At 40.9% G+C, this 13,621-nt stretch overlaps 5 protein-coding genes across 6 annotated transcripts; 2 read left to right on the top strand and 3 right to left on the bottom strand.

Moving 5' to 3' along the window:
- The first annotated feature begins 191 nt into the window (after positions 1 to 191).
- On the top strand, positions 192 to 578 carry LOC126791326 (uncharacterized). Its single transcript, XM_050517764.1, has one exon. The coding sequence runs from the start codon at positions 238 to 240 to the stop codon at positions 454 to 456; it is 219 nt and encodes a 72-aa protein (XP_050373721.1). The 5' UTR covers positions 192 to 237; the 3' UTR covers positions 457 to 578.
- Positions 579 to 1,067: 489 nt separating this feature from the next.
- LOC126791300 (uncharacterized) lies at positions 1,068 to 4,054 on the bottom strand. 2 transcript variants are annotated; one of them, XM_050517735.1, is made up of 5 exons: positions 3,685 to 4,054; positions 2,765 to 2,931; positions 2,284 to 2,583; positions 1,905 to 2,168; positions 1,068 to 1,698 (listed from the first exon to the last, which is right to left on the bottom strand). In XM_050517735.1, the coding sequence occupies exons 1-5, from the start codon at positions 4,022 to 4,024 to the stop codon at positions 1,321 to 1,323; spliced, it is 1,449 nt and encodes a 482-aa protein (XP_050373692.1). In that variant the 5' UTR covers positions 4,025 to 4,054; the 3' UTR covers positions 1,068 to 1,320. The 2 variants fall into 2 exon arrangements, with proteins under 2 accessions (XP_050373692.1, XP_050373693.1); XM_050517736.1 differs by having other exon boundaries at positions 2,765 to 2,941; positions 3,685 to 3,862.
- A 1,272-nt stretch (positions 4,055 to 5,326) lies between these two features.
- Positions 5,327 to 6,213, bottom strand: LOC126791315 (probable calcium-binding protein CML25). The gene has a single exon (XM_050517753.1). The coding sequence runs from the start codon at positions 6,103 to 6,105 to the stop codon at positions 5,512 to 5,514; it is 594 nt and encodes a 197-aa protein (XP_050373710.1). The 5' UTR covers positions 6,106 to 6,213; the 3' UTR covers positions 5,327 to 5,511.
- A 1,033-nt stretch (positions 6,214 to 7,246) lies between these two features.
- On the bottom strand, positions 7,247 to 7,909 carry LOC126792495 (cyclin-T1-5-like). The gene has a single exon (XM_050518906.1). It carries the CDS (start codon positions 7,907 to 7,909, stop codon positions 7,247 to 7,249), a length of 663 nt encoding a protein of 220 aa, XP_050374863.1.
- Positions 7,910 to 9,004: 1,095 nt separating this feature from the next.
- Positions 9,005 to 11,429, top strand: LOC126791297 (ankyrin repeat-containing protein At2g01680). The gene is given in 4 exon segments (XM_050517732.1): positions 9,005 to 9,395; positions 9,896 to 10,305; positions 10,404 to 10,862; positions 10,865 to 11,429. Coding segments are annotated over 4 exon segments (1,599 nt in total). The 5' UTR covers positions 9,005 to 9,088; the 3' UTR covers positions 11,288 to 11,429.
- Positions 11,430 to 13,621: the final 2,192 nt, after the last annotated feature.

Below are 13,621 nucleotides of genomic sequence, written 5' to 3'. Positions count from 1 at the left end.
ACCGTCTCTCCACCAATGAAGTAATGATGTTTAATCAAATGACCAAAGAGGGGGCATGTTTTTTTTTTTTTAACTTACTTGCTAACCCTTCTCCGCAATATGCTTATAGACCTTCTCTTCCTGTCTCACTATTCATGAAGAAATCGTGTCCTTGTTTCCTTGTCTGAGTATATATAAAGTCTTCGATACGTTCATAACTCTCATCAGAGTCATAAACAAGAAGAAAAACAGAACCATATGGAGCACAAGAACATGAATATCAACAACAGCATGGAAGGAGAGGAGGGTTACAACGTCGTTCTGGTTCATATGCAAGTCATGAAGATCAAACAAGAGTTCGAGAAAATCAAGCACCCTTCTCTGTCTGTGGAGCAGCCGGCGGAGATGAGACGCTTGCTTCTCCGGGAGTTTCATCGGCAGCGGTCACGTTCGCCGCTCGGTTTGGCAGCGGTTTAGAAGTTTATGCTTCTCTTTGAATTGTTTCCTTTCAGTTTCTGTCCAACCAGAGTATTGATACTTGGTGTTTTGAAGTTCTATTTTGGTTTGTGTACAGTGGGAAACTCAAGCTTATAGTGAAATTAATCAAAATTTTATGGAGTCACTCCTCTTTGCAGTTAGGATGATCAAAATATCATATCTTATGGATTCCATCTCTCCCTGTTTCTGTGTTCATGGAATACACAAAATCATACATGAAAATTAACCAATTGTGGTAATCAATCACTGTTCTGTTTCTAAAAATATCGGCGGTCTTATATTTATGCCTTGTTCGTCTGGGAATATAATATATCACTTTATCTTCGATTAAATATCTCGGGGATATTTCCAACTTCAAAATATCCTTCTTACCGACCAAGTCCATTTCAAACTTCATTTGGATACGAGCATCTATATAATGGATTGAACCAATCCTAAGTGATAAAGCTCTCCGAAGATAATTTGCTGACATGTTCAAGCATACTTCAGTAAGTCTAATTGATTAATCTATGACAAGTTCTTACAGTTCTACACTACTACCGTATAAAACCCTCCCCATTCCCTTATCAACAGAAAATGGAAATTGAAAAGGTCCATCCACAACTCATTTATCCCTTGTGCCAAGAATTTGTCATGTTTACAACAACAGTTCATTGCTTTATTCACTACAAGAGTAAAGAGAAGATCTGTGATTTAAGCTGAGCAATAGCTGAACATGGAGTCTATATTTCAGAATCATAATCAAATTACTAGAGATCAAAACAGATGGTAATAACAAGGCAAGCCAAGCACTAAGTACAATTGTAAGATATGAGAATTAGAATGATTCTATACCATTGGACTTCAGCTTTGAGCAGTGGATGTTTCTTTTGATGAAAGTAACTTCACCCTCTTTGTGAGATCTCTCATAACATCTATGATGACACTTTTCTTCAGAACTCTGAAATGGATAGCCAACTCAGTAGAATCTGAAACGCCTTTTTGCAACAGGGATTCATCCTCCATGATTTTGGTTGGGAAGTGTCCAAGTGCAATGACACATAGTGCAATAATGGTGCGAAAAGCAGCAACCTCATTTGCAATACCAAGCGGCGCTTCAACTGATATAGACTTCAATGTGTTTATATCATGTTTCTGCACTGTCTCTACATCAGTGCAAAGAACAACTCTTAAGGCTGCCAACAGTCGTCCCTCAACCAATTCTGAACCTCCTAAGCATACCTAGCAGGCAAAAAGAGAAGCATAAAATTAGTGTGCCAGCAATTGTGCAGAAGTGTTAGATTGTTTTAGTAATCAACATCATCAATCAGAGACTGAGAAACATAAGGGAAATAGGACAGCTTGCTATAACCTAGAGTCAAAATCAGTGATTAAATCCAAGAAACATGATATTAATAGTAAGAAGAAGTCTTTAGAAAAGCAAAAACCTTGAGAAGAGGGGATTCCCCATCTAATTTTAGCTGGCATAATATATCTTTCTGCCATGCAGCTGGTGCAGAGAAGCTGGGTGATGAGACTCCAGCAGCCATACTGGCAGCATCTAAGAATGCTCCATCATATTTCAACTCAATACAATCATAGGGATTTGAAGGTACCACAAATCCATAATCCAGTAGAAAAAGGTCATTGCTTAAGCCTCCATAGTTGAGTTCTAAGCAATCATTCTGTTTGATCTCTGTTTCCGCCACAACCTGGAATGGAGAAATCAAAATTTGAGTAAACAAAACTGTAGCCAATGTCCTTTTCCTTTTTGTTAATGGTTTGGAGACTTTCAAAAGAACTGAAATTAAAAAAAAAAAATCTAACCTTTACTAGCATCTTCTTGTTCCTGTCATCCTGGTCTTGAAGTATTCGAGCATTTGGCTTGAAACTATGGTTGCACATATCGATAAGAGGAAGCATCATGGGGACATCATCATAGTTCCCATCTGCAAGCTTTTTACCATACAAACGGAATGCCCGAGAGGAAACTGCTGACATGGCCCATCCAAGGGCTGATGCACCCACAGCTTGGCCACCAAAAGGGTGATCACTTGGTTTACTATCTTCAAGAGCACGTCTGACTTCTTGTTCAAATTCAAGAAGAAATCTGCATCTTTTGTTTACCTGGAACAAGAATTCACTTATAAATTAAACCTTTGGGAATTGACGTAATTATATATAAGAAACTCAAATGAGCTACACGGCAATGTTGTTCAAATCAAGTTGTTAAACATCGATGTATTATAGAAGTGTTAAGAGTTGTCTAAATCCCAACAGTTTCAAATACTGGAGCCAACTTAGGTACCTGGTAAAGAACAGGGGCATACTGCAAATTCTTTATGTCCTCGCCAGGGAAGAAGATAGGTATGTTAAATGCTTCAGGGAGATTGCCAATGTACGGCCACCAGAAGGATCCAACTCTGGCTCTCTCTTGCAGAAGCTTCAAACCCAATTTCATTGCCCACAGCTCGGCTGCCAAATGCTTCCAGTATCCAGTTTATTCATATTCAAAACTCAGTACAGCCTAATGTACAAAACTTTTAAGTTACTAAACTATACAAAACAAAGAAAACCTACATTACAGCAGTAAAGGATCTCATAACAACACTAGCTTATACTCTAGATGCTGTAAACCGGTTTCCTAAAAAATAATACATTCTTACTAATAAAACATTTCAACCAGCAGGGGCGGAGCTACACTAGGGCCTGAAGGGGCCATGGCACCCCCAAGAATTTGTCTTGTATTAGTACTTAGAAGTAATCTCTTTGATTAATGGGATAGAGACACAAGTATGTGTAAATGTTGGCACCCCCACTTTCACTTTCTTTCGAGCAAATGAAATACGTGAGGATCAATATGGCAATGCTTCAGGCCATTAATACACTTAATTGAGTGTATTAAGTAAATCGACATTGTTAACCTTAAGTTCTTCCCTATACTGGCCCCCCTTACTATAAAATTCTAGGCCCTGTTAACCAGTGACACTACTCACACTAGTTACTGCTAATTGAACCTTCACATATAACACCTTTTTAAGTGAGATAAACAGTGTGATATTTGCTGTACTGGTGAAACAACCAATCAAATGATACTAATACATCAAAAGGTTCAACCTTCTCTACTCTATCAGCAAAACCAAACAAAACATATAGCACCCACAAAGCACAAAACTTTCACTCAAACAAAACTCTGGGAGCATAAATATGTGAAACAAAAACACATACCGGGAACTTGGCGAGCCAAATTAGCAAGAACAGCGTCAGCCCCATCTCCGCCGTCGGATTCAGAAGGGCCGAATCTCAAGGGTATATGCTCAGGAAGTACAATAAGCTCAGACCCTTTTGGAATTCCATCAGCAGCCACCAGCCCAAGACTAAAGGAAGCATCTTGAGCTATCTTCACAGCCTCGTGAACGAACCCACCTTCCCGGCGGACCCATTTTATAAGGTCCGGCGGGTGAGGCGCCAACCGCCCCGGATAAGACGCCGAGGCTGAAGCTGCGGCGGCGCAACTTAGAGGCCTAATGGCCGTCAGAGAAGCCATTACCATCTTTGAAGCTGCCATTCTCAACTCCCCACTTCTTCACTCCCTACAAAATTTTAGGTTGATTGAGATTTCAGCACAAAGGCTTTGCAACTCCTTTAAATACCAAACAGTTTTTACATATGTACCCCTGGTTTTTAGCCATCAATTTTATCTTCAAGGGGTTAATTTCAGAGTGCATTTTTCTATTGGGGAAACTTGTTGCTTACTGGTTACACAAGAATGACAAAGATCCTACAGTCTAGTTATATATGTTAAAAATAGCTAAAAAGTAGCATTTAGCTACCCAATATCATCGTTATATTTCAACAATGATAGTTATGCTTAGCTAATTCAATTTTCAACACATAAATATAGTTTAATTAGAGCTATTTTTAGGGATGTCAATGAAGAGGGTAGAGTTAGGGGATTGAAAAACCATACCCATACCCAAATCCGTTTATATCCTCGTACCCGCCCCGATCCCCGTAATAGGATACTGCGTATTCCCCATACCCATACCCTTAGGGGATTAAGTTCTCATACCCGCTCAAATACGCGTTAATAGTAATATTAATAAATTCAAATAAAGTACACGAAATATAAAAGACTGAAATAAAAATCAAATATTATGATAAAATTATCTTCTTATGTCAAAAATTGTTGTATGTGTAAATAATCACAAAATATATATGGATATTTTCTGTTTATTTAATTTGTATATTAATTTATTTGAGTGAATATATATTAATAAATTATATTAAATATATAATATATTAATGGGTGTGTATGAGGATGGGATCAAAATACTATCCCCGTTCTCATTCTGTTTCCGCCATCCGAATATCAGAGATCCCCGTACCCGTTATCTAATTTTACTCGAAACACTCTCCCATTAAGGTCGTACCCGTGGGTACCCTATCTGCTAGGTATTTTTGCCATCCCTAGCTATATTTAATCATAATTTTTAGTTAAAGTTAAATCTAACTTTTAAATAGGTAGTTGAACGGAGGTAAAAATTATCATAAAACTTTGTTAAAAAGTCAAATTTTGACGAGATAACCAGTCATTTGAAGATGCTCTAACCTCATAGTCAAATTAAATTAAAAGACTGTCAATTTGTGGGGACAGTGGTCATCTCCTTCAAAGCAAGCAAGTTTTGTTCATGCTATTCTGTAAGAGGTAAATTAGGTCAGTTACAAATTGACACATTGGTTTCTTTGTTTATGGTAAGAAACTTTGTTCTATTTAAAAATTGCAGTGATTGCACTAATTACTCAGATACCTTCCCAATTTGATCACAATTGAACCCTCCTTTTCCAACCATTCTCACTCAAAGCACTGTTATGAACCAAAGTGGAAAAATTACAAGTGCTGAAATCTTGAACGCCAATTAGATCATCCGAATCATTATACAAAGATGGGAAGTGTTAACATCATGATCATCAAAATCACCAACACCAACAAAACGAGAAAGACGAAACTGCCCCCACGAAGAAAAACCGTAGTCTATGATGAACAATTGCGATTCAATTACCAACAGGATGAGGCTGTTGTTGAACATTGTTGTTGTTACTCTCGCAACGCGACCCCATCATCATCATCACTTTAAACTCCTCAAAATTGATCATACCGTCGCCGTCGGCGTCCACGCCGCCGATCATTTTCCGGCACTCGGCGATGGAGCACTCGTCCCCCAAGCTCTTGAGCACCTCGAAGAGCTCCTCCGCGGAGATCGAGCCGTTGCCGTCGATGTCGTAGACGGAGAACGCGTCCCTGAGATTCTGCATCGCCTCCGCCGAGTCGATCCCCTTGGTGTTGAGCTCCACGAACTCGTTGAAGTCGATGAACCCGTCGCCGTCGCCGTCGACCTCCACGATCATCGACCGGAGCTCGTCCTCCGTCGCCGGGTGGCCCAGGCTCCCCATGATCGCGCCGAGCTCCGACGACGAGATCTTGCCGTCGCCGTTGACGTCGAATTTCTGGAAGACCTGGTCCAGCTCGGCGATCTGGGCGCGGGTGGCGAACGAGGGGGAGCGCATCACCGGCGGCGGCGAGGGGGCGGCGGTGGAGGTTGGGGTGGTGGATTTCTTCTTCCGGGAAAAGAGGGATTTGAAGCCCATAGTTCGGAGGATTTTGGAGACTTCTGAGAATTTTTGGGGTGGATTTGAAAATGGGATTTGCGTGATTGGATCAGTAAATTAAACTACTATGAGAGAGAGAGAGAGAGAGAGAGGTTGTAAATAACTAACTGGAATCCAACTGAATCTCTCCCTTCTCTGTCAAAGAAAAAGAAAGGGAGGAGAGCAGTTATTCCGCGTGGATTGGATTATTGTAAGTTACAGTACACCCCACACACAGCCCACTAAATGACACGGGCCAACAACAACCAACGGTGATGGTGTCTTCCACGCGTTAGCCGACGTATAGCTTTTTTAGTTACGAGCGCGGGCAGTTAATTCCTGTTGCGGGGTCAGTCAGGTAACACTGTCAAAAGTGGGTAATTTTCTTTCTTTTTTTTTAACCAGATTGCCAGTAGGTTGATCGAACAAGAAAAACCACATGCACCCTGGTAGTTTGAGGAAGTAGCTAAATAATTATTAGGGGTTTTCTTAGTCCTTGAACAGTTGGAATTCCCATTCCATCTTATTGTTCGTTTCATTTCGTTACTTTGCAAGAGGGGTAGGTGTTTATTAAGAATTTTGGATTTAGCATACATATAAGATGATGTAGGAAGACGAGTGTCCTTGCTTGAAGATGTAATCCATTATTAAATTGTTGTTAAGATAAAACTTAGTGGGACTGAAATTTGAAATCAATTAAAAACAACAAAAATTCAAAGAGCTGTTGGAGATCATTGTCACTCCATTATATCGTACCAAAAAAGGAGCAACAACATGCTATTTTCACATGGTTACGTGCTTAGATTCCTTAGAAACCTAAACATCAAAGTTAGATCAATTGCCGATTGGCAGAGAGAGCCGCGCTTGATTCTATACCATGCTTTGCAGGCAGATCTAGGTCTTTCCATGTGTGATTCTGAGTATAAATGACCATAAACATCCTGAACGTACTAGTTGCCCTCAAATTCTATTCACGATGGCAGCAGATACTTTGGCCAAGAAGAAACGATGCTAATCAATGTTCATGTAATTTTTTATCTCAAACTTCTATACACAGAAATACCCAACACCGGTGGATGGTTTAAGCAACCGTTACGATCAAGTTAAATAATAATTCACAAAGGAGCTAGTAATCAAATCATTAGCGGCATGTAATCTCATAAAAGCTAACAATCCTAATGGTCTTCTTTGTTTCCCGCTCGCCGATCCTACTTTGCATCAGGCGAACGACCTCATCCAACAGCTTCGGCGAAACATCTAGCTCCTTCAGCCAAAAGTTCTCACCGGCAGGCAGCTTCATCCCCAGAACCCTAGCAGCCACCACAACTGACCCAACCGCAATGTAGTTTGGCTCGTATTGCAAGCACAGTGATGTCTTGAGCCACTCCTCCACAAGACTCCACGCCATCTTAGTCAGGTCGGTGATTTTATCACTCATCATGAACATCTTCAGCGCCACCACGAGAGCCTTGTAGGGATCCTCAATATCATCTAACCCGATCGTCTGTAGCACCAGCCGCTCTGCCTTTATGATAAGTTCTTTCTTCTCCCTCTTCAAAACCTCTATCCTCCCTTTGGAGAACTCGTCCCTTTCTTTCATGTCGAGAGGATTGAGCTTTTTCCTCGTCATCATATCTGTGATCGCGTCCTGTATTTCACATTCATAGACCACGAAAACGACGTCATCAAGGAACCGAGGCGAGTCTCGGAGTTTGCTGGCTAGAAGAATGCATGAGGAGGCCACCGTGTGCCAGCAATTCTTGGCGTGAGACTGACGAGTGTAGAAGCGGTGGCACATCATCATCGCGGTAGCTATGGCGTGATGAGGAAGTTTTAAGTTCCGACCGCACTTCTGAATATGGGAGCAGTAATGAGACCGGAGTTCCGACTCTTTGACGAAGGAGATGCCGTCCCGGCGAGATGGGGAGTTGAGCCTCAACTCTTCTTCTGTGAAGTACCAGTCCCGACTCTCCGGGATTAGTTGTTTTCGAATTGGTGACATGGATTTTCTGGCAGAAGAGAAGGATATGAAGGAAGAGAGTGGAAAGGTTATGAAAAATGTAGAAGGGAGGGTGTGTGCTTGGATTGGAATTGGAAATGGAGAGCAGGACTCATATATAGAAGGGTTTACACTTTACAGTCCTTGAGTGGCTAGGAAATACTTACCCACTCCCTGTGAGAATGAGAATCATACTTGAATTCGGAAATAATAATCCTTTTCGGATTGGGTTTAATTATCCTCGAAATAGGAAAAAACCGTGTTGGATTATTCCTTACTGACAAGCCTTTGATCCTATCATGTCACACATTAAACTTACTATGTTACTTTACCTTGCAATTATGTTGTATCTAAATTATTATTTACATATTGTTTTCTATATGTAGTGTACTCATGGTGACTTGTATTCAAAATAATACTTACATTTTAACTGTCGTAACAAAAGTTTTCTTCGCGACCAAACTATGACCCATATGCCTCCATCTCTATTATTCAATTGGCCTTTTTATGTTGTTTTGTTGGTTTAGATTTTCTGGCTAACGTTTTCATTACCCAACAAACAAACCCTTCCATTCCAAATCTCGGCTCCATGCGCAAAACACCTTCTCCTCTACCACATGATTAAGCAACGATGAGTTATTAAGATTCGATGAAATTTACTTGGTTTCAGCAGATTCATACTCATTGAACGAGTTCAAATAAAAAATAACCTCACCCCATTAAAATGCAACACAAAATTTTACCAAGCAATGTTTTACCTCCTCGATCAATTGCCCCCTAGTTTTGACTCCAAAAACAGAGGAATCTCACATACGCGCCGTCAAGAGTCAACTCCTCACATGAAGCACACCATAACAAAGACCCCACTTCAATCAAAACCTCTCATACAATACAAGGTTACTGTTATAACAACAACAAGGCTTATCAAAATTTCAAGTCTTTGATGAACCCAGGTCCCAAAAGACTCGCTCTTTTCTTCAGCTCATGATGGACTCCAGGTCGGTGCGGTTCTTGACCCACCAGTCCTTCTTCTCCGCCGTCCGATCCGGCGACCTCGACTCCGTGAAGCAGCTGGTGGAGAAGCTCGCCAGCGACGGCGAGGGGTCCACGGTGGCTGATCTGATGGCGATGAAGAACGACGCAGAAGAGACGGCGCTGTACGTGGCCGCAGAGAATAATCTGGAGGAGGTGTTTGGGTACTTGATCAAGTTCTGTGATGTGGAAGTGGCTAAGATCAGGTCCAAGGTGGACATGAACGCTTTTCATGTTGCTGCTAAGAAAGGCCATTTGGGTATTGATTTCTATCTCTCTAGTTTGCTTAGTTCTGATTGTTTATTGGGTTTGTTTGGTTTGGAGAAGTTGGAATTTTTTTTCGGGTAAAGTTTGATTTTTTATGCACTAGTACACTTATTTTCATGATGATGTTTTTTTCTAAATCAGAAGATTGGGATTGGATTAACTGTAAGAGTGTTGGAATCACTGTACTGTGAGCTGAAGTTTTTGTTCTTTATTAATTGTGAACTCTGTTTTGGGGAAGAATTTAAGGTTGTCATTTTCGACATCTTTTGAAGTAATAGCCATGGTATTTGTTACCTAGAGTATAGGCCTACAAAGCTTAAAGGTCAATTTTGCTTTGATCAATATTGAAATTAATGGCTTCATAACCGACGCACGAGGTTTTGATATTAGGAAATATATGCTTGCTACTAATCACCAGTGTTAGAAAAATAAAGAAGAGAATCTCGCTTGCTATGATTCTTTGAAAGTAAGGCACGGGCTCTTATGTTTCAGGTATTGTGAAGGCGCTGGTGGCAAAATGGCCTGAGCTGTGTAAAGTATGTGACTCGACAAACACTAGTCCCCTTTATTCAGCTGCTGTTCAGGAACATTTGGATGTTGTCAACACCATCTTGGATGCGGACATCAGCTCAATGAGGATAGTGAGGAAAAATGGTAAAACTGCATTACATACAGCTGGAAGGTACGGGTACCTAAAGATTGGGCAGACGCTTATTGATAGAGATCAAGGAATAGTGTGTATCAAGGATAAAAAGGGTCAAACCGCACTCCATATGGCTGTAAAAGGTGACTGCACTTCAATTGTAGAGGAAATACTACATGCTGATCACTCAATACTAAACGAACGTGACAAGAAAGGCAATACAGCTGTGCATATGGCGACAAGGAAAGGCCGTTCAGAGGTATCTTTATGTTGCAATGTTAATAATATCTATGTGTGATAGGAGTGATTGCTTCCTTGTGTATCTTCTTGTTGATGTTTTATTCTTTACTTATTCAGATAGTGAGCCTTTTATTGAGTTTCAAGGATGCTGATGTCAATGCTATCAATAATCATCACGAGACTGCCATGGATTTGGCAGATAAACTACAATATGGAGGTTCTCGATCAGAAATTATAGAAGCACTGGCAGAAGTTGGTGGCAAGCATGCAAAACATGTTGGACAAGTGGATGAAGCAATGTTACTCAAGAGAACTGTGAGTGATATTAAGCATGAGGTGCACTCACAGTTGTTACAAAATGAAACAACTCGGAGAAGAGTTTCTGGCATTGCCAAAGAACTTAAGAAACTTCATAGAGAAGCTGTCCAGAACACTACCAATTCTATCACAGTCGTTGCTGTTCTTTTTGCCTCAATAGCCTTCTTGGCCATTTTTAACTTGCCTGGCCAATATATATTGAGTGGACCTGAAGCAGGGAAGGCTAACATAGCCGATAAAGTTGGTTTCCAAGTGTTCTATACCTACTGAACGCCACAGCTCTCTTCATTTCTCTTGCTGTTGTCGTGGTTCAGATCACTTTGGTGGCTTGGGACACAGGGGCGCAGCAGCAAGTCGTGTCAGTTGTCAACAAACTAATGTGGGCGGCTTGTGCGTGCACTTGTGGGGCTTTTCTGGGGATATCTTTCGTGGTTGTTGGAGGAGGCAGTTCCTGGATGGCAATTACTGTAACAGCTGTGGGAGCACCAATCCTCATTGGCACTCTTGCGAGCATGTGCTACTTTGTTTTCCGACGACACTTTGGGTCATTCCGGCGTGACTCTCAGAGACGCATCAAAAGGGCCGGCGGAAGCAAGTCCTTTTCCTGGTCCTACTCTGCTAATATCTCAGTTCTCGACGATAATGAATATAACTCCGACTTTGAGAAAATATATGCTTTGTAAACCCTATACATCTCAGCTATCCTGTTTATATCGTGAGAGTAAGTCTCTGTTTCATGTGCTTGTACACGTCTGTGACAATTGATCTTAGAATTCTGTATACTTGGTGTAACTATTATAGTGATCAGTACAAGGTTAACATCCAGTTGTATTCAATACCATAATGAGAGCCAAATGAATAAAATCAGACCACAAAGAACCCCTAGCAAATAGCGAATAATATTGAAAACAATGTCGACAATCCCACATACAGAGCTCAAAACATCATATAGCCCAAATTTGTATCCAATACCACAAAATGTAGTACAAGCTTATAAGAATGATGGCCAACAAATTGCAATCATGAGACACCAATAAAGCATAATTAGGTACCGGTGTTCCCGAATAGCCTCCCGCAAATTGTTGGTAATAGAGAAAACAGAGTGGAGAATCCCACATACAAAGCTCGAAACAGAGTGCTCTTCTTGTGTCGGCATAGAATATCGACAGAGGGGACACAGGTGGTTAATCTTGAGCCAAGACACAATGCATTGGACATGAAAATGGTGTGTGCAAGGCAACCGAGTAGCTAGTTCTGCTTGTTCAAAATCATCCAAACAAATAGCACAGGAGGAGGAGGAATTGGTATGAGTATCGAGTAGTGTCACTTGCTCCAAACCCTGGATAAATGATCTGCTCGCCGGAATAATCGAATTGGGTCCGATGTTCGTAGTGATGTTCCACACAAGGAGTAGAACAGGGTCGACAGGGCAGACGGCAGCCCTAACCACGTTGAATATCTTGTGAAGACTAGCAGGCAGGATGTTCATCTTCCGGCACACCCATACTCTTCAGATGCTTGCATATCAAGTTTCCATACTCAATGTTGCTTTCGTTGTCGTCACTTAATTGCTGCTTGAAATGAGAGAACTTTACCCAAAAATGTCTTTGGGCTATATTATAGGACCGATTTCATGATAAATTCGACCGCTTGCATCATGGTACTCATCGCACCTCATCGGACCTTCTTTGATTCCTGCGAGCAGATCATCAATCCAGGGTTTGGAGCCAGTGACAGTGCCCGGTTCTTATGCCTCCTCAGGGTTTGATTGCCCTGCAAACACCATTTTCATCTGCATTGCATTGCTCAGTGGCTACAGATTAACCACACATATCCCTTCTGCCGATACCCGATGCCAACACAAGAAGAAGAAGAAGATCAGTTAAGCCCTGCAATAATGCCGACGCAAGAAGATCAACTTAGCCGTGCAATAGTGCGTGCACCAGAGCATCAACTTAGCCCTGCAATCGACTCTAGTTCGAGCTTTGTATGTGGGATTCTCAACTCTGTTTACTTTATTACCAACAATTTGCTTGCGGTTCTTTGGTGCCTGATTGCAATTTGTTTGCTCGCATTGTAATAAATTTTCTAGTTCATCTGGTGCTATTGGATACAACTGGATGTTGAATTGTTTGCTCTTCCAACTTAACCTTTTTTTGTGATCTCCTAGCACAAGTTGCTGGCATTTGAACTTAGTATGATCCCTTTGCTTTCTTAATTTCAGCCATATCAGCTGTGTCACCACTCATCATTATGACCATCTGTTGTTTCAACCCTTCATCTTTGCAACTGTTATATGCACATAAAAAAACCTTGGTTTCAAGTTGATCAGTGTATGTATCTTGACATTAGTCGTTGTATGCACAGTTACATGATTTTGTTTTTTCGGAAACGGCGAGGATGCACATCCTTAATGTATAGGTTGATTTTGTGAACATACGCTGTGATGATTGCCGCATTCCTACTATGGTACATTTTTGCTCTGGGATGTATAGATCTTCTAAAGTTTTGTTTGTTACTGATTTGAGTTTAGGACGTAGTCGCATTACCTTTTACTCTCGAATAAGGGTAGAGAGTACACTGACGATGGCCACATCCTAACTTCAAGATGTTGAGTTATGAAAGAATGGAAGATTATCCATGTAGCTAAGTATTTTGGAAGTGTACGTAAGGCTGTTCCATCTAACCATCTGTGTTGGAATAAGTTTTAAGTGATATATCGAAATAACTGTACCCAACTGTTAGACACCGTGAATCAAGAGCAACTTTCGTATCTTCTAGATTTTTCACCTTTTATCAAAGTTTGAGTCAGCTAGCTGCTAATAGGGAATTAAACACGTTGAATGGAAGTTTAAGCTAATTGAGTTAAAGTGATTTGCTTCCTCACTGTGTACAAATGGGGATGTAAAACTTGCAGAAGTTTTGGGACGAGAATATGTAGATGTCCCTCTTAAAATGAATTAAAACTCCGGGTATGAACAGGTATAAAGTTCCCCCAAGTCCCCCTCTTCTACTTT

Source organism: Argentina anserina, chromosome 4 (genome assembly GCF_933775445.1).
Source record: "Argentina anserina chromosome 4, drPotAnse1.1, whole genome shotgun sequence".
Classification (NCBI taxonomy): Eukaryota; Viridiplantae; Streptophyta; class Magnoliopsida; order Rosales; family Rosaceae; genus Argentina; species Argentina anserina.
Note: the sequence above shows the minus strand (reverse complement) of the source record. Positions and strands in the feature narration are given on the sequence as shown.

Bases quoted from the DNA above. Each gene is read 5' to 3' on its own strand.
- LOC126791300 (XM_050517735.1), bottom strand. From the start codon at position 4,024: ATGGCAGCTTCAAAGATGGTAATGGCTTCTCTGACGGCCATTAGGCCT. The intron at 2,932-3,684 runs GTATGTGTTTTT...AGCATTTGGCAG, and splicing joins TTTGGCTCGCCAAGTTCCCG to CCGAGCTGTGGGCAATGAAA. The intron at 1,699-1,904 runs GTTTTTGCTTTT...TTTGCCTGCTAG, and splicing joins GGGAATCCCCTCTTCTCAAG to GTATGCTTAGGAGGTTCAGA.
- LOC126791326 (XM_050517764.1), top strand. From the start codon at position 238: ATGGAGCACAAGAACATGAATATCAACAACAGCATGGAAGGAGAGGAG.
- LOC126792495 (XM_050518906.1), bottom strand. From the start codon at position 7,909: ATGATGATGTGCCACCGCTTCTACACTCGTCAGTCTCACGCCAAGAAT.
- LOC126791315 (XM_050517753.1), bottom strand. From the start codon at position 6,105: ATGGGCTTCAAATCCCTCTTTTCCCGGAAGAAGAAATCCACCACCCCA.